At 41.7% G+C, this 20354-nt stretch overlaps 1 protein-coding gene across 2 annotated transcripts in view; it reads right to left on the bottom strand.

The window, feature by feature from the left end:
- Positions 1-20354, bottom strand: part of znf536 (zinc finger protein 536) — a 192238-nt gene that overhangs the window by 32110 nt on the left and 139774 nt on the right. For both annotated transcript variants that reach the window (XM_070833703.1, XM_070833711.1), the window contains exon 6: positions 14044-15810. In XM_070833703.1, coding sequence (XP_070689804.1) covers positions 14044-15810 — 1767 coding nt within the window. The remainder of the gene's footprint in view (positions 1-14043; positions 15811-20354) is intronic.

Genomic DNA, 20354 nt, shown 5'->3' with positions numbered 1-20354 from the left:
ACCCCCTCCCTACTCCTTTCTCCTCTTCCTCTATCTGCCGCTGTACAGTCTGCTAATCCACATGAAACCCCTCAGCCTATTGACTGCCTTCACCAGTCGTCATCAGAGATGTATATGCACATGTGTTTGCGTGTCAGTCTTACAAAAGTTCGTTTTTAGCATACAATTAAAAGTAAATCTTTCTAATTCTGCTAATGGATGTTTAACAAAATGATACCACATCGTCCCGCTGATCCTTTCCCATTTTATGCAATGCATAAGGGGATGAAGCAAAGTTTAACAAAGACCAATGAGTTAGCAGAATAAGGAGAAGCGTGTGTGTGTGTGTGATTGTGTGAGGAGGAGGGACACGATGAGGGGTGGCGGGGGATGACTACCTGCAGAGAGCCAGCGTCCAATTGAGAACATAATAACAACATCAGAGAGCGAGGAGAGGGATTGTCTGCGAGATGACAACAGTATTAGAGAGAAGTCAGATAATTAAGAAATGCACAGTGTTTTGTCAAAAGTGGCCGTCACTGGCGGGGATGGAGTTTAGCTCTGTGTGTGTGTATGCATGTTTTTACCCTGTGTTCCATACTGCAGATAATGAGTGCAGAAAAAGAAGGAGAAGAGGAAGAGGAAGAAGAAGAAGAAGACAATAAACAGTGAGAAAATCAATCAAATAATCTAAATGAAAAGTTGTGTTCAGTCCACACGAGGATGCCAAGTTCTGTTGGGCATTTCTGATGTAGCTGTCCAGTCAGGGAAAAAGAGACACATCTTGGATGAGAAGCAAACAAGAGGGGTGGCAGAGGATGGGAGGGAGGGATGGATAGAGGGATAGAGGGGAGTTGGGGGAAGGGAGGGTGGGCCACAGAAATAAACCCAACTCCCATCTGATGAGCAGCTTGTCCATAATACTGAATCCCCATCTCTTGCCAAGTCTGCGTCTTGATACAGAAACACGATAAGTGCAGATTTTTTGAAAAGATTCCCTCCTTGTTCATTTGCCCCCCCACCAACCCCCCAGTCCCGGTTTGCTTTTGGCCTGGAAGCACTTCTAGCCAGTGCCACGGATAATCAGGTGGCTGTTTTTGTCACCCCACTCCCCCCCCCCACCTCCCCATGACTTGATAATGAAATTAAAGAAGTGGATAAGAATAAAGGAAAGAAAAAAAATCATCTCCTTTTGCGCCCAACAGCTACAGGACAGATGATGTGGCCATCTTGAGATCGTTTGTCATCTGTCAGCCAGTGTTGACCTTGCAATGAATGCCGACCGTTGCACTGATATCATCTTTTACAGTGAGAAAAAAAAGATACAGAGATAGAGGGAGACAGAAAGAGAGAGGGCTGTTGTTTTCGGTAATAAAGACAACATTTATGCCTTCCATTCGCGCTGCCAGTTAAAAGAGGCACAAACATGGAAATCCATTATGGAACGCTTCTTAAAAGTGTGACCAATCCTTGTTCAGTCAATTAGAGTCTGGAGACTGAGAATATGATGTTTGTCTGTTTAGCCCCGACACATACAGATCAGCCTGGATTTGATGATGGAAAGAGAGATTCTTTTTTTCACTGAGATAGAGTGAGGGGGAAAGAGAAAAAAGGGAGAGATGGAGGGGCAGTGCAGCCAAGTGCTTATCTCTTTTCTTCTCTGCTTTCTTGCTATTTTTTTTCTTCCCCTCTCATATACAAAAGCATTAATGTGCGCAGCTATGTGCTTTGCCATTGTTCTGTGTTTAAAAGCTTAAAAAGGGACGTTGTTTGTGTAACTGGCAGAGTTAGCGGCGCGCAGCCGTGTCCAAAAGCCTGTACTTAAAGTTGCTCAGCGAAAAAATAGGCCGCACAAAAGGGAGTGATAGAAAAGCAGTTAATAAGAGTGGTTACCCCAGAATGAGCGGGGATGAGGTTTCACATTAAAAAAGATTTATCTTAAAGTATGGTGCTAATCCCTCCAGTTTTAATACACCCCGCGCCCCCCTCCCCCCTCCCCTCCCGGCACCCTTTGCATTCTTGCCGAGGGATAATAAAAAACTATAAACCATAAAGTTCTTACAATTTCTGGAAACTGGCAAATGCACGGCGCCCTGATTTTACAAGGATTCCTGGCCAGTGAATCACGGAGCTAGGAGGACTCATCTCTCTCACAACAGATTATTAAACGAAAGAGGAAGTTGTGGGGTACGGCGGAGGGCAACGGGGACAAAGGAAGAAGAGAAAAGAAGAGGAGGGGAGCGCTTGTTTGCTATGACCTATTTGATGATTATCGTGATGGCGGCGGTAGTGGTGATAGGTGGCGGAGGGGTGTTGTCATGCTCTCTGTCATACTCGGCTGTGTCATACAAGCTGGATGGATGCCTCTGTCCACTGCAAGCTGCTTGAATGAGGAAGCATATGGGTGTATGAGAACCTCAGCCCACTTCATGAATATTTGATTCATATTTCCTGTGTGTGTATGTGCGAGAGAGAGAAAAAGAGGGAGAGAAAGGGAGGAAGGGTATTTTTCTTTTTTTTTTCTTCTCTCCTCTCTCCCTTTCACTTGTCATTGCAAAAACTCACAAGGCTTACTTTGTGGCATTCTAATCATAATTGCCAATCCTGAATACAAATCTCTCAGCGCTAAACACATCGAGTGAAATTGAAATGACAAAACGAAGCTCATATAACGGTGTAATCAAAGATACATTCAGGGGGAAAAAGATGGAGAGAGAGAGAGGAAAAAAAAGTTGAGAGTGTTCTTCCGCAAACCAGTAAGAGATGAGGATCAGGGGCCAGTTATTAGCTCGGCCGGGGAACAAAGAGCCTCAGTGTTGGAGGGCAGCTTAACGCTGAGCCAGTTACTGTACCTTTCAAAACTAATATGTAACCATATCTGTTTTAAAAGGACGATTCATATTACTGTGAATGCATGGGAAAAGTTGTTCCCATCCCTGCGACCCAGGAAACTCAAATCTCACTTGTAATAACTCCCCCTTCACACACACATACAGGCACACACACACTCAATTGCTGGTTTGGCCTTTTGTGCAAAGCATCCCATTTAAAAAGATGGGGACATTAAATTTTTGTAATGATGTAAAACATCTTCAGTTTTTTTGACAGGACAATGGTGCTTATTGTGCTTTATTGTTACTGTGGCGACTCCAAAGGTCAGCGTGGGTGTGGCCGGGCAGACAAGGGCGGCACTGAATTAAAATTGGGTTATATGTGATCAACCAAGTTATTAATCAGATTAAAATGGATTCTCTCTGCCTGCTGTTTAACTAAGCAGTAGGAAAAAAAAAAGGAAAAGAAATAAAGACAGAGAGAGGAGGGAAAGAGAGGCAGAACAATAGGCCAGTGTTTACTCATGCAAGAGCAAAGAAAGTCATTGTTTTAGAGGCTGAAGTCATTGTCGCAGATGAGTTCTGATAAGGGCCAGCTCTGTGAAACATCCCACTGCATGTAACCAGTCTGTCTAAAAGCATGTGCCCTTGCCATGGATGCCCCCTAGCTTCATCCAGGTAACCTCTCTAATCCTGATTAAATCACTGTAATTAGAACAAGCAGTGTTCCTCCACCCCCATATTTCCCTAATAAAACAATGCAGCATTTTAAATCCGGTCGCTGGGATTTGCAACGCAACAATGCAGTTTATATCCATCTCTGCCGAGGAATTAAGTGTATTTTCTAACTGCTAATGTTATAATGTTGCTGGCTTATTTGTCTCGATGCTCGCTATTCTTTTCCTTATTCCCCTCGCGGTTTGTGTTCTCTCTCTATCGCTCTGTTTTTTTTTTTTCCTAGCGCAACTTTGTTTATTTGAGTCTTATTTATTTGTTTCTTGGCGCTTTTTGATGTTTAAATCAAACATGTTCTTAGCGAGTGGTCGGGATCATCCTTCACTACGGGAAATAATGCAAGTTATTTGTCTTTAATTGCCACGGAGCTTTTCAAACACGCCAACTTGCTGCCTATGTGTCTATACCTGTGTATATTTTTTGTTTTTATTAGTATCACTGCATGCCTCCATTGATGTGGAATAACAGAGGAAATAAAAGTTGACATAGTTTCTTGATTTTTTTTTTTTACCCCTCCCAACCCCCCTGCCTGTTTCCCCCTCTCTCTGCCTTGCTCTCTGTTGTTTTTTATATATCTGTGTCTTTCCTTGAAGTTGCTGCGGCATTGTCTCATTATGTGTCGACTAGCTGTGTAAGTGTAGTTATTATGCCTGTGTGTCTTTGCCTGGCGGTGCTGTTCTCTCTCTCTCTCTCTCTCCCTCTCTCTCCCTGTCTCTGCTGTCTCTCTCTGTCTCTCCCTCGGAGGATGAGGAGCTTTATGAGTACAACTCCTCTGAGGCGTCCTCCTCACATCTCCGGGGCGCCTGGGGAAGGGAACGTTGCATTCTTAAGAGGAGCAACTCAAACTGAACAAAGTCTACAGGAGTCAGGGAAGAAAAGAAACAAACAGCAAACTAACGAGATGGGAAGCAGAGATCATGTCAAATATATCGGGTTGGAAGGCCAATTTATAACCCATTGTTTCATGTTTTGCAATATTGAATACAATGCACGCTAACGTGGCTATGAGTGTGCATGGGGGGAAAGAGTATGCAGACTTGCATATATACATAAAAGCACTTGATTTGCACGTGAACACACACACACACGGGCACGCACACACACGCACGCACACACAGACAGAGTATGAATGTGATCTCCAGCTCCCCATAACCTCCCAGCTCCCACGCTGTCTTCACTCCTGTTTCTCCATCCCGTTTCTAAAATAATGAATAGAATAATTGTCGTGTAACTTTGCAATCATCCAGCATTCGTCTCCATTTCCTTTTCAAGGGCAACTCGATACTGCCCTTCATTCACTGTACTGTACTTCCAGGAAACATGATGTGGCCAATATCATCGTCCGTATTAGCGACTACGGCTGAGGGAGAGAGAGAATGTGAAATGTGGATGTGAAAAGAATATGAAGCCTTTTCAAAAAGGACCTTTCAGCAGGCGCAGCAGTTGATATCAGGGGAATTAGTGAGGTCAAAATATCTTTAGAGTTATCACATCTGCCGGGGAGAAAAGAGAGGCAGAGAGAGAGAGAGAGCAACAGGTACCATCCTTAGAGCTTGACAGCAGCTATTACACTTAATTGCCCTTTGAAAACTACACTATTTGCACTTTTAGGTGACAAGGTGGTAATTCACCTCTGCACAAGTTAAACTGGTAATATTGTTGCACATGTGAAATAGCACCTCGTCTTCACCAGCCGTCAAAGCTGTCATCTCGCCATGGCGGAGGCACACAATGAGAGCCTGGGGAAGTGTTTCACCAACAGTCGTCTTCTTCTCAGTAAAAGACAGACAGGCCTCCAGACGGCTTAATCACTAGAGGAGCCCGTGCCCTCCAGCAACAAGGAGGGAAAGACAGAGAGCGGGAGATAAAGAAGCAGGAGGATCCCGGAGTGTGGGAAAGTGAAACGCAGATGAGAGGAAGGAGTGCTAGTGGACTCGCTTTGGTCTGAACAGAGAAGCATCAGTGGTCGAGTTTCCATGCACAGTCAGTCAGATATTGTTCAAACTCTGGTTGAAGTTTTAATCAGGTTAAGCTGTTTACAACATCCTTTGCAAGCCTGCAATTGAATTTGCCATGAATAAACGATTTAACTGAACAGTCTGGTCCAGTGACACAGGAAGGACAAGCATGACCTTTGACACTAACATTCACCCACCCAAACACAATCTTCCTCTTGTATATTAAAATTTTGATTTATGAGGAATGAAAAAAAAATGCAGCCTTGCTCAGTTTTGCTGTTACAGCCTTACTGGTATGACCAGTTTGCTAATGACAACTGATGATGGTAAACTGCGAATTGATATTGTGCAGCCGACATTATCACTTTGCTAATTCACTGACTTTTCTCTACTTGTGCTGCTGTTACACTTTGTTTAGATATATTACACTGATATACTGACACCTGTGGCCACAATGGCTACTGCTAAGCAAAAGTTGCGTGGGGTCGCTTTAAAGAGACCTCACTTTTAGCTAAAGTTTTTTGAAAATGTTTGAGAAAACAAAGGGAAATTGTAGAATTATTACTCAAGCTGTCTGCTGTGAATGTCTACGTTACAACTCTGACCTGTCGTATTTGCTGGGGGGCATGCAAACCGTTTTCCTATGCAATGTGGAATTACCCACATTTGGGGGGTAATTGCAGTACATGGCATTCCTTTCTGCTTTACCTTGAATAATAAGATCATTTTCAGATGTTTCCAAGGATGCAAACAATAAGCACAGGCAGGAATTAGCTGCTGATGTAGTACTGTATGGTGGAACTGTCTAGAAAGGGAAAACAACCGCATGATAAAGAGTCTTGGAGTTCACCTGGTTGTGTTTTTGAATTCTGTCACAGTCTGTGTGTACTCTATTCAGAAAAGGAACCTTTTAACCACTGACAATTTAACAATTAGAGTCTACTAGTTAAATAATGGAGGAAAAACACATTTGAAAGGTACCCATGGCCTTTGTGCATCCTCAATGTAGACACTGCCTTTTAAATTTGATCCTTAGAACTCCTTGACCCCATAGGAGCCTCGGATATTATCTTTCTGAACTTTCACACCTACTCTTAAGTCTGCAGAATAATTACCACTATGCAGGTAAGCTATCTGTCTAGATCATTAGTAAACACAGGGGAGTCTGGGAGCAATAAGTACCCTAGCTCTTTTGCACTTGTCAAAGCATTTTGTGTGAGTGTTTATGTGTGTGTGTGCATGTTTGCTAGAGACAAACAGCAACCAAATTCATGGTAATTAACCACCTGATGAGGACAGTATTATTGGCAATTACCAGGTTTTGCATTATCACAAGTTTTCAGTGTGTGTGTGTGTGTGTGTGTGTGCGTGCATGTGTGTGTGTGCGAATGCATTTATGCAGGTGGGTGAGCTTACTCGATACTGACAGAGCAGAGATAAAAGAGATGTTGTCTGAGAATGGAGTCAAGTTGTGTGGAGGACGTGATGGTCAGTGCCACTGAGCTACAGTAAAAAGGCTTTTAAGCTGGAGCCTGGTGGCCAGCTGAGCTCTGTTTGCACATCATTTACCCTGTCTGACCTCTTGCTCATTCTCTTACCCTTACATTTTCTGATTTAAAATGTATTTTATCTGTGTGAAATTCTTAATATCTTGAGTATGACTTATAACAAATAGGGGTTACATCTATGTTTTCCTTTGATTTGTATTTCTACTGTATTTCAGCAGTGAAAAAAAGTTTATACTGACAGGTAATTTAAAAACATGATGAAATGCAACTTGACTGCAAAAACAAGCTTAGGAACATTACTGATATTTATGTATTCATTTGTAATATCAGGCATGTATTTGCCTTTACCAGGACATAGCTAAAAGCCTTGAGCCCCTCCCTTGCTAAATCGACAATGACATCAGGCATCGTTCGCTCTTTGGAGAAATATTTTAACCAGCTCATTATACGAAGCTCGTGTAAACATTGTTAGCAATTGTTTAAACAGTGTTTAATGAAGTAACATTACCGGTAACATGATTCACTGAGTTCGCTAATGTTATTGTTCGTGTTACATAATGTTAGCTGGAACCTTATTTCTTGAAATATCTTTAACATTAATAATTAGTTGACCATGACCATCCATTAAAAATACATTGTGAATGTTTACTTAAACTTTGAAATCTATACAACTTAACATTTGCTAGTTAAATCTATCTTTTTTCTTGCTCTCCGGTAACGTAGTCTTATCCTCCGCCCTGTCGTCACTCTGCCTGTGGACAAAACACTGGGCTCATGCTGTTGTTTATTTGGTTGTCATAACTTTAGAAGTGATTGACGTCCTATCGCCGTGGAATGGACAGCTCCACAGAGTGGTGTAAGTGTGATTTAATTTCACAATATTTTGAGGCATCGGTGGTAATAACTTTTAACTGGTTATATAACAGAAAAATGGTTGAAACAAAAAAGAAACAAGAAAATATATTTTAAAACAAAAGCTATACTGTCATGGTTAGTATAGGTGGAAGTCTATGATGTAGAGTGGAAAACGGAGTGATTACGGTATATGTCATTTGTTAGGATACACTTTATGAATTTGAACATCATTTATAGAGAAAATCAATTACATTTATAAAGGGTGTGTGGAGAACTACTACAATCTTCTATTTTTTTGCTAGGATGAGGAATGTGTTCCATATGGCATTGATGAGAGATTTAAATTCTGTGAGGTCGCAATCAAAGTCATAATTACAACAAAAATCAATGCAGGATTATACATCAGCATTTGCACCCATTTACAATAGGTCCATTATGCACCACTATTCATCCAGTTCCGATAAAACAGAGATTTTCTTTTGTGAAGCATATATCTGTTAGTAAAGTGTGTAAAGTTGTGACTCTAAAATGATTTATAAATAATTCAAATCCTTTGGTGATATTTAGAAAGCTTAAGAGGTGACACTGTAATCACATTTTAAGATAAATTCTATACCACTCATCTTGTCAAATATAGTTTGAGGGAATACGTGCCAGATACTGTGAGGGAATTTAACACATCGTTCCATTTGGCTCCGTTTTCAGGTTCCATTCATATATTCAATGTTTATTGCCTTTGGTCCACCTTCAGAGAGAGCAGTGATAGTTTTTCTTTTTATATGATGCGTTAGATTCCTCCATGTAAAAGTTAAGTTGGTCTCTTGTGATTTTTTTTCTAGCTGTGTCACCACCGACGCTGAGTTTGTTCGGCGGGCCATGATCTTAATCACCATGCTGTTACCTCATTCAGTGACAGTGAATAAACATTTATTTAAATGGCAATCATCAATATTATTAATCTAAATGAAGAGCGTTTTTCTTCAATCCTTTAGTTATATTTTGGTGTGTCATACTGACATCAGCATATGTGCGTCTGGTATGATGTTTGTGTGTGTGTGTGTGTGTGGTAGTGGTGGTGGGGGGGTGGGGTGGGGGGCTTCATTTGTTACAGTATGCCTACCTTTCTTCCACTTAAACAAGAGAGTGAAAATTACACCAGTAATGCCAACTGTGATCCACTACATCTGCGCTTCACAGCGAGACCGCCAATCCCACCATATGTCTTTAATTACCATCAGTGCTTTACAGAACCTATTTCTCTCACACACACATACACACACACTCATACACACACAAACATATCAGCCTTTTATTACAATGGCGCACAAGTTACTCTGCGAGCATGCATTTGCCTTCCCTCCTCCAAGAGCATACAGATGTATAGTTGAGTGTGTGTGTGTGTGCATGTGTGTGTATGGTCTGTACGTTTCTTGCACATTGTTCTAATATGACCTCAGCACTTGTGGGTTCAAATCCCGTGCAGTGAGGGCAGCCTGGAGTGCACTCCCTCTGACAGGAGTAATTGGCCCCCGGTGACATAACCAGTCCTGTATTTAAAATGGAAACCAAACTTCATTGGGTGCACAGACACACACACACGCAGTTACAGAAATTTTAGGGTTGGAGGACAAAAATGATGTCAAATCAGACATCACGTCATTCATTATTACTTGTGATATGTGCATGTTAAACACTGTGTCGCTGCATCTCTGCTTCAGCCTCAATTTGTGCAGCTTTTCTTGAGAGCTGTCTTGCTTTGAGGAAACTCCCGCAGGAACAAACTGTTGTAATTTACAATAGTTACAACAGTATTTTCATGTTATAATGTAGCCACAAGCTGACTGGCTTAGGCTTGTAACTGATTATTGAAACCAGTGTCCTCAGAAATCCTGGTATTTCTAATGGATTTTGTCCCTGTATAGTTGTGGGATGTCGTTGCATAATAGTCACAATATAAGGTAGAGATGGAATAGTTGGTAAAAAGATTTATTACACTGTTTTTAAAATAAAGCACAACTTAATGTGCCTGAGTTATTGATTAGGCTTTGTGCTTATGTTAAAACGATTTAAACCTATAATTTCACGCATTTAAATGTTCAGACTTTGTTTGTGTTTTGACGAAAACTTTGCCACAAACTTGTGTTGTATGATGGCTACATTATAGTTTGGATAGACTATGCTGTGTGGCAATGCTCTTATATTGTTTTATTAGCTTTGCAAATATGTGTGCACTGTGGACCCCCCCCCAAAAAAGAATAAAGGACATCTAAAGAATAAAACATACCAACAACTTAAAACATCTTAAAACATTCTTTTTCAGTTGTATAGAGATTCATGTGATTTTGTATTCCAAATCAAGGACCAGTATTGTAAACTAACTTGTGTACAAGAGCGTACTTTCAGTCATTACCTTCAGTTCAAGAGACTCCATTTTTACTGTTACTACATTATTGTGGTTCTTGCTGCTGTGTAATGACACTGAGGCACCAGTGTACATGTTCATCCTCTAAAGTCTTAAAAAAAAACAGATTCCTTTTACTGTCAATAAATATGTGTACAGGAAGCTTTTTATCAGCAACAAACAACAGCACTTATGAGAACTAAAGAGCACAGTGTGAGAGTACTTGTAAATTGAAAGTGATGGGTCTAATTGATATGAGAATATACAGCATTTTTCTCTCTTATGTCTCTCTTCTAACTCTCTGTTTACTCTCATACCTCTCAAATTGCGAGAGGTGCTCAGCTATGAACCCTGCCATTTTCTCCTCGGAAACCCTCGGTGCGCTCATCAAAGTCCTACACCTCTATCAACACTTTCCCTCCAGCTTGTCAATCTTAACCTTCTAAAGTCCTGGTCCACATTTAATATATTAAATGAACGGAGGGGTTGAGGTTATGTAAGTAATACAATGTGAGGAGCAATGTTCGCAAGCAGTCATGGCATGTACAGCACTGTTTGAATAATGTAATACTTCATGTTTGATAATGCATGGCTATAGATAGGTCTCCACTGCAGCCAAGTATTGATTGCGTTAAGCACATCTACAGTACAGCAAATGGTGCGGGTTCATATCAATCTTTACACAGCGTACTGTACCTCAGTAACCAGATACCTTGTCTGATTACAGAAACCTCAGAGCCACTGCTGCTGTTAATGACATTTATTGATAAATCCAATTCCTAGGCCAATTTAGGGAGGTGTGGTTTAATACTACAGACGTGAGAATATGTGTGTGGATCCGTATATGTGTGTATCTGTTATGTGTCAGAGTGCAAGTAGATTCATGCGCATTGTAACCCTTTTCCCCTCCTCTGGGCATACTAATGAAGAGACGGCCACTCCAGACGTGCAGCGCGTGCCCTACAACGGCTCCCACAGATTCAGGGGAGAATTTCGATATTAATGATTTATGCTGTATTTGCATACAAACCTAATGCAAACCCACTCCAGATAATCACATTTTGCCAGGTCTGAATTGAGTTTTACGGACGTCTTTGCTACCCCCACCTTCTCCACCCACCAAATAACAGTGGAATGTGTGGTTGCTGCTCTTCACGCTGCGGATGACCCCCAACACAAGGGTTTTACAAGTGGACACATAAAGAGGGATTGTAATAGTGCATTTTAGCATGAAACAAGTGTATCTATTTTCTCATCCAAGCTTTGCCATGCAACCATAGTTTGTGTAGTAGAACTTGCAGCAGTCACAATAGTAGTAGTGACAGTAGTAACAATGACAGTATCATCAACAGCTCTAGGAGTAAAATACTGACTTTGGTGAGATTTAATGCTACTTTACACTTATACTTCACAACATTTCAGTATGTATTGCTTACTTGTAATGGAGTGTAGTTTTAGTACAAGTGGTGGTCATTTTAAGTAATTGTTGAAATAACAGTAGTCGTAGAAACTGCGCGCCAATAATATTCATGACGAAAATAGCCCTTGTAATATTAGTAGCAGTTGTAACAGTAACTATAAAAGTAAGGACAGTAATTCCTATAGCAGTTATAGCAACAGCAAAGTACGGTACAATACCAACAGTACTTGTAGATGCAGCACAGATACTAGAGACACTTATTGCTATGGGTTTACATGGAGCTACAGCATGCAGTCCACTGCAGGGTTAACACTGACAACTGACTGAAAACACACTCTCATCCATACCTAAAGACAACCAAGACCCTCAGGTTCATGTCTTGGAACTGTTTGAAGAAACCTGAGCTTCCATATCCCTCATGCCACTCTAGCATCTTCTTCTCAAAGTATCATTCTGGTTCGCAGTGAATTCAACTTGCCTTTTACTACACAGATATGCAAACAAAAACCTGTTGAATTCAGTAACAGTAGCTGTAAGAGCTTTGCTTGACGCACAATATAGGATAAAGTGTTATATTATGTGACACATATAGTATAGTGTATCACTGTAGCACACAGATAGCTGGTGACTGGGATGGGAGTATAGTTTGGCAGGGCAAGCTGCCTAAGGTAATGTCACACTAAGTGCAACAACTGATCTTCATATGCAAGCACACCACAGCGTGTCTTGATTTTACTTGTGTTTCCTGCAATCTTTTATATCTTTCTAAGCTATCTTAAGTTCCATCCCAGAGGTCTGAATGGTGAATATCTATTGCCAGGAAGTTGGATATATAATAACACGTTGGGCTGTCTAATTACAATGAATGCCTGTGTCAGCCTAGGACAAACTAACAACATGTAAGAAAGGCTTTTGTTACATAGAGAAATCCTTATCTATAAAGGTCAAACATTCCTAGCTGCAAAGGGAACTGCCCACATTACATAGTTGGCTTTCAAAGGCTTTCTGATTAGACAATAAGTAGGGCATTCTCACACAAAGGCATTTCTTTATTAAAAGAAACATATATCAGTCTTGTATGGCTAAAATGCTTTCATGATGTTAAGATATGCAGAGAGTCTGGTTCACTGACAAAGGGACACTATATATTTTTCAAATGGAAAGGTCAGATGAACATATGTAGCTGCACCCCTTCATTCACCATTATTATAAGTTAACATTTCTAAATATCGTACTGTATCTTTTCTCTATCTTTTTTTTTATTACAATTATTTTTTAATTTCATTACACAAAAAAATGTGTGTGCTATGATTGTGGAATTTTTATTGGGCTACACAAACAAAAACACAGAGCAGAAAGATTTCTAGATTAAATCTGACGAAATCTTCAAAACATGACACCCTAGCTAAGAGATGCTGTACATTCATCCAGGTAGCCACAACATACTGTCTGAAACAATTAACCCTTTATTTAAAATCAGATTTTTTAAACTTATTTTTGCTTCTTTAAAACAAATATGGGAACATTTCCTATTCATTGAAATATCTAAATTTCCGGTCTGAAGTATTTGTCACTGATAGAATCTCAGCTGACACCACCAGAGCTAAGTCGTGTTCCTCTTTTGCGCAATTTCTGTCTCTGTAGTGTGTAAGTCAGTAATTCACAGCTCAATGCCAACTTTGGATTTTTACTATCTTCCTATAGAGACTCTTGAGCAACTAGCCCTAAACAGCAAAAGAGCATTGTAAAAAAGAGGAAAAAAAGAAAAAGGACTTCCTCCTTCAGTCTCAAGGAGCAGCTGTAACCTTAGCAGAATCATGAAAGTTGACAGTTCATTTTTCACAGGGTCATAGATCGACGAGTCTTATAAAGTAATGGGCTTTTGGGAGCCAGCTTTATGAGAGCTAAGATAGTTAAGAGACATGTGCAGGAGATGGCACAGGGAGCTGAGGTCCTGCTCTGACTCATCCAGGGTTATTCCATGCTGTGGAGCGGGAGGGAGGTGCTGCTCTCCCAGTAATATAAACGTGTAATAAAGATTAATCTGTTGCTAGTCGCCAGGCTGATAGCTTCTAAACTTGCTTGAAATAAGGCTGAAATCACTTCAGAGCCAATCTCAAGACCTTTAGTGAGTGTCTGAGATTCCTTTGTGGGTGTCAGGAAAAAAATAGTATATGTGTTTGTCTTGTGTGTTTAGTGTTTATGTCTATGCAGTGCTGGTAAAATTGAATTTGTGTTTCAAATGTGTGTGTTCATGACTTTTGTGTGTGTTTCTCTGCTGGTATAGGTGTCAGAGAATATTTGTGTGTGTGCATTACAGCAGTTAATGTGGCAAAAGGGGTTAAAATACACTCACCAGGTGCATCTGGCCTCTTCATGCCCCCTGTGGATGCTCCTCCCGCTCCGCCACCCAGGCCATTGAATGCAGGGAGGTTGTCATTGCTGTAGGCTCTGAGGACAGACAGCATGTTCATCTGCTGCTCTAGGTGGGTCTGCTGCTCAGCCTTCAACAGTCCTGGAGGACCTCCTGGAGACAGGAGGCCCAGGCCCTGCTGCCACTGCTTCTCCAGTGGCAGAGCTTGGTTCTTGGATTGGGGAACCAGAGAAAGCGGTTTCATGGCAGAGGAAGATGATGCCAAAACGGCTCCACTCCTTGGAGAGAGGGATGAGTTGTCTTGCTGTCTGGGGTGGTTCTGGAGGTGGTCTGAAGCTGGACTTCTGTCTTCCTCTCTCTCCATATCAATCTGCCCATCCTCATCTCTGTCATCCTCCTCTTCAGCCACTCCTCCCTCCTCTTCCTCTTCATCAGACTGATTCTGTTGCTGCTGTCTCTTGGGGGTGGTTGAGGGAGTCTCACTGGCACTCTGCAACCCAGCCTTTACAACCTCATCATCTGATCCGACCTGGTCCTCTTCAGCATCTCCTAAGGAGGCTCTCTCGCCGATCTGGTCATCTGGTCCGACCGAAGACGCTCCTCCAAAGGCCTGGCTTGGTAGGTCCAGACTCTGCTCTGCTGGGGCTATGTACCCTTGAAGAGCCTGGTTGGCCCTCGGGGATCCATCATACAAGCCACCAAATCGCCTATAGAAGTCACTCTGGAAGGGATTGTAGGGCTGGTCCATGTGGTTGTTCCAGCCTCCTTGACTTTTCTCTCCATCTTTGTCAAGGGCCACACCAGAGGTCTTGGTGTTGGAGGAGGGAATGGTAGAGTTGGTGGGAGAAGCCTCTCCCTGAAGCTCCTTTCCTGTATCAGACCGCTGTGCTTGGGCCTTACCCAGGTGGTTGGCCTGGAGGTGCAGTGCCATGAGCTCCGATGAGGAGGTGGAGAAGGAGCAGAAGAGGCAGCCATGCCACGCCACATTATCGTGGATAGTGATTGAAGAGCCAGGGAGAGATCCAGATGCAGACTCAGGCCGGACTGACACAGACAGATCAAGTGGTTCATACTGAGACCCTGGTTTGCCAGGCTCTGAGTTCTGTTTGGCTTCAGCCTTATCCTCTTTTTCCTGGTCAGCCGAGGCGGCCCGCTTTGCTTTGGGCTCACCGTTATCATTGTAGCAATGGGCCTGGAGCTGGGCCGGACTCTGGTCCTTCACATCCTTCTTCATGGAGCTGAGGACGAAGCTGTCCATGAAGGCCTGGAGAGAACCTTGAAAGTGGACTCCATTTCCCATCATGCTTTGGTAAGCCCTGCTTAGGTCAGAGAAGCTATCTGTTGCTGCTGAGACCAGGGAGGATGGGCCATCGGCGATCTTCATGTTTTCAGCCGAGGAGGCAGAGTCAAAGCGGCGGTCCCCACGCTCCCGCTCACGATCTCGGTCATGCGGAGACATCATGCCAGCCGATGCCCACTGATGTGGCAGCAATGGACCTGCCCTGAAGTCTAGATTGGGAGGCATGCCCTTGAAAACATTACGGAGGACATCTGGTCTGGCAAAGATACCACCACCAGCTGTCTTTCCATGATCCTCTTTGTGGTCAGAAGAAGGGGTGTGGCCAGAAGATGGTCCTGAAGTGGTGGAGCCATTTTGACGCTCACGGTGGTGGCGCTCCAGGTGGTACTTCAGACTGGCAGACTGGGTGCCGGCATAGTCACAATGAGGGCACCGGTAGGGTTTCTCTCCTGAGAGGCCAAGAAAAAGACAGAGAAACAGAGAGGGAAAGATGAATAAAAACAGTGAATAATTAACCTGATTATTAGATTGACTGGATATCAAAATCTATTTATTGGAGCAGGGAATGTGGACCCTAGGGTCATGTAACCTCCCTGAACAAAGAAAATTAGGTCAAATGAGTGGAGCTCACAAAAAAAGATATGCATTTCATTAACTACTATAAAAAAGAGAATATTTTGGAAAAGCTTCGCTTTTTAGTTGACATGAAAACACTTGCAATTTCTAACTCCTGAAAAGAGAATGAGGGAAGAAAGTGGAAAAATCAAATAAATAGAAGTTTAGAAAGAAACCAAATCAAGGACATAATGAGATAAACTACACCACAAAGTGATAATGAACAGGAAGCTGCATTCAACCAACAATCCCAAGTCTTTGCTCTTCCACAGACATCGGCTCTGTTCCACTTGTGTGTGTGTTATTGCACGTGTGTGTCTATTGGGACGAGGGTGGGGGGGTGGAGTAGGCATCTGAATATGGGTCGATCCAGCTCGATCCAGCTCCGCCAAGTGAGCCATCACTCACATCAACACCATAAAAAACATTTCACCATATGGTGCTTTCAGTCCACTACAAGAGATAATATTTTCAACTGACAACAAAACTGTCTCGATGCTATCTGTGTTTGCATGAGTGAGGGCTGGGGCTGGGGGTGCGGCTGGGTCTCTGTTTGTGTGCATTTATGTGCATCTATGCATGCATGTGTGCGTTTGTATGTGCGCCTGCAGTGGGGTCATCGTGCCTCTTTTCTGGCCTTGTTCGCTGTCAGTCCTGTGTCTTGGCAATGAGAGTGCAATTTCTCTGATATTCCCCATTTGCAGTTTATCTTGAGAAGCATAAATCAGCCACGGCATAAGATCTCCCAGACCACTGCCACACTGTGGTGCACTGAGAACAAAATATGGATGAGACACCACAATGCAAAAATAAGTCAATGAGTATTTAATAAAAAAAAAAGAAAAGAAGAAAAGAAATGTGCAGACGACATATGCGAACCACATGCTTGTTGAAGCTCTATGATGAAGAACAATATGATTCACTACAGGACATACAGATCAAAGAGATTTATATTACGGTAAAAGAGGGGTGAATCTGTTGTGTAACATTTACATATATTTATTTATGCTGCACATCCATATTCATGAATATTCTTGATAATGGTATAACACCAGCATTATTCTGCCAGAAGTGGATCTTTCATTGGAATGATACTTATGTTGAAATAGAACACATCCTGCTAGCAATTATAATAGGCTTGGAGACTGAGCCAGATTTGGATTCATTAAACAATGAACAGAGAGGGAAAAAATGCAAAGCTTGATTTTTTTTCAAATATATACATATAAAAAGTTCCCTGAGTAGAATTTCTGTTATAGGGATAACTGACTGTGTGAAAAGAGGGGTGGGGGGGGGGTGATGGAAAATAACTTAAAAGGGATGGTTGTAGCGTTCTCTTTGTATGCACATTTCTAGATATACAATATATGGCCATAAAAATGTTTAGATTATACACATGGAAACCATTTTATAAAAGAAAAAAAGGCATTGTTACGCAAGGCTGGTTTGAATGATTTAAGTCGGGCTGTGTAGTAAATCATGGATATAATTAGCAAATGGCATACTGCTCAAGTAATTTATCATTATTTAGAGGGCACCATTCCAGAAAAAGACTCTGCGATCTGCAGACCTACTGCAGAGTTCTCAAATACAGGGCCACAAACACCAACTCAATACAATATTGATACGGGAGAGAAACGAATAGGAGGGTATACAAAAGAAAATTGAAGGTGGAAATGCTGAAGAGAGGAGAGAGAAAGAATAAGAGAGACGAAAAGGGAAAGGGAGTGTGCAGAGAGACAGATAGCCCTGACTATAGATAGAAAGACAGTGATTTGATATCTTTTCTCTTACGCTAGAGTGGCTATGAGGCATAGAGTATATTTAAAATAAACCATACGAGATGAGCTTTTAACCCAATAAGTGCTTCTCCTGTGAGCTGCCGAACAGAGGCTCAGTGCTGATTTAATAAGGAAACGTCCCTGATGCAAATGATCATTCTCAATTCCTCTAACTGGACAAAATGATATTCTAGGAGCCAAATTAGACAGAAATTAGACTGATCTGATCTTTTTTTTTCCCTCCTCTGTCTTTTCTTCCCTTATAAGAGGTTTTTAATGTTCATGGGGAGAAAATAAAGATTAATGTAGCATCTATATCTAAAATGAGAATGAAAAGCGCAGAAGATAGTATGATTTACGCTCTCTTTGATGTTTACCGAGTAAGGCAAACTGGAGATAAATACAAATTCCCTCAGAGAGCGATCAGTTTATTCCAGTTTCCCATTAAAATTAAGCATTTAAATATATCTGGAGCGAGTGACACAGGAGACAAGTGTATTTCTGCATCTACTTGTGTTTACGTATGTGTGTGTGCACCATTTGGAATGTGTGTGAACACATGTTTATGCATGCTTGTAGGCCTGAGCCTGTGTGTATGTATGTGTGTGTTTGTGTCTTAGAGGGCCATTTGGACTGGCTAAGACATCTGCTCCATCATACGTCAGGGGCCTGGTGTGACATCTGGGGAATATACTGTATCCTGCCTTGCAACATTACACACAATTTACTGCTAAAGGTCATTATGTACCCGTTAATCCACTTTTAATTGATATCAGCGCAAACAGCACAACCTCCCAGCCACATGACAGATCACTGCCGCCACAAAACCAGAAAATTGCTCTTTGGGAGTTAAAAATAGAACGGTAAACTTTTTGCTGTTGTCCGTCTAGGCTTTGTTGAGCTACTTTGCTCCTGACACATTGAATGATACAAGGGTAAGAAAGGCACCACTGCAGCTTTCTTAGCTTTGACTTGAAAAACTAGAGCTCATAAACATCCTAGTGATACCTTTGTGGTTATAAATCATCCTTCTCCTGATTGCTGTGCTGGGATGTGCTCCTCCACAGCATGTTTGCACTTCATGTTGCATGTACTGATTTCATCTGGCTTTGTGTGAATTGTGACACTGCCATAGAAACAAGTAAAGATAAATACCCCAAACCTGTACAGAGGGGCAATTAAAATGGCTTAATAGATATGACATACTGGAAGATGAATTTCCATTTGGCTGAAGGGATGGAAAAAAAAACACCACTTGGATGTTTGAGAGACTGAATAATGGATAGACGTTCTCTTACATCTGTTTTAATTACATCTGCTTACGTTAGTGGTTAGTGTTGAATTGAACACTGTCAAGGTTAAGAGTTCACTTGCCTCGGAGGGGAAGTGACAGCACAGATGCACAGTCCCACACTCAGGAACTGAATGTGTCCACTTAATGACAAACACATAGCATTTCTTTTGTATTTTTCCTTATTATTAATAAATCTTTAAGTGCTTTCTTACTTCCCTATCCTGTCTGTGACAGTCGGACCCAAACTCATTCATTCCTGACAGCTCACAAATTCCTGCATCACAAGTTCCTCTGTTTTTTTTTTTTTATTTATTTTGTTTGTACTTAAAAAAGCCCAGTCATTTCCTAAAATTGACACTGTAGCTTTTGGCAAATGTTACTCAAACAGCAGTGAATGGTACATTTTTTTGGGGAGCCTAATACACACTGGTGCTCTAGTGAGTATTTACAACACCAGAATGATGTATGTGGGATTGAGTCAAAATATTCTCTAACTCAACTGGCATTGTGTGTGGCAGAGATAGGAAATGGAGAAAAAAATAGTGCACTGAAAAAGAAAAAGAAAAAGTACTGGAGACGCTTAAAGCAAGAGGAGAAAAGGGAAGACGAGGCGGTAAAGGAGCGAGAGGAATGGAGAGGGAGATCACAGGTCCCTCTTGATTCATCCTGATTACAAGGTTAGGTTAAGGTTAAGTGACATGGGCAAGTTCTGCCTCTCCTCTTTCTCTTTCTCCCTCTCTTTGTCTCCCCCTTCTCCTCGTTTAAAGGTGAGCAGAGACTCTTATTGGTTATGCCCTGCCTGAAGTTATGTGTGGCTATTGTCAAGAGCGAGGACCTTTTTATTTTTTACACACAGCTGCTTACTGCTAAATAGTGCCTTGTCCAGAAGGGGACAATCTGGGCCTCTAATTGCTGTCACTGAAGCCTAGATTCATTATGTGACTTTCCCATTAAAATGTGAGCATTAATTTGTATAATGAAATATCACCCTCTGCAGTGTGTTCATTAGCTGTGGCCCCACACTGTAGCACCACAGCCGCACAATGTTAGCTACCTAGAAAACTGTGGTTAATTTTGCTAATGGATATTTTCCCACTCACTGTTCAAGAGGAAATTAATACTGTAACATTAGCTCTTTAACTTTTGGAGAAATTTAAATTCACTTCATTCCTTTCAAGCTGGTGTTAGCCGCTCATTAATCTCTGCGTTGCGTTGCACAATGCTGCCTCGACTGGCTTGGTAAGCAACTCCATTGTGTCACTCACATTGCATTAGGATGAAGGGGAGCCCGGCTGTCATCTGT

Source organism: Pempheris klunzingeri, chromosome 1 (assembly GCF_042242105.1).
Source record: "Pempheris klunzingeri isolate RE-2024b chromosome 1, fPemKlu1.hap1, whole genome shotgun sequence".
Lineage (NCBI taxonomy): Eukaryota > Metazoa > Chordata > Actinopteri > Acropomatiformes > Pempheridae > Pempheris > Pempheris klunzingeri.
The sequence above is the reverse complement of the archived record's forward strand: the minus strand, read 5'-3'. Positions and strand labels throughout refer to the sequence as shown.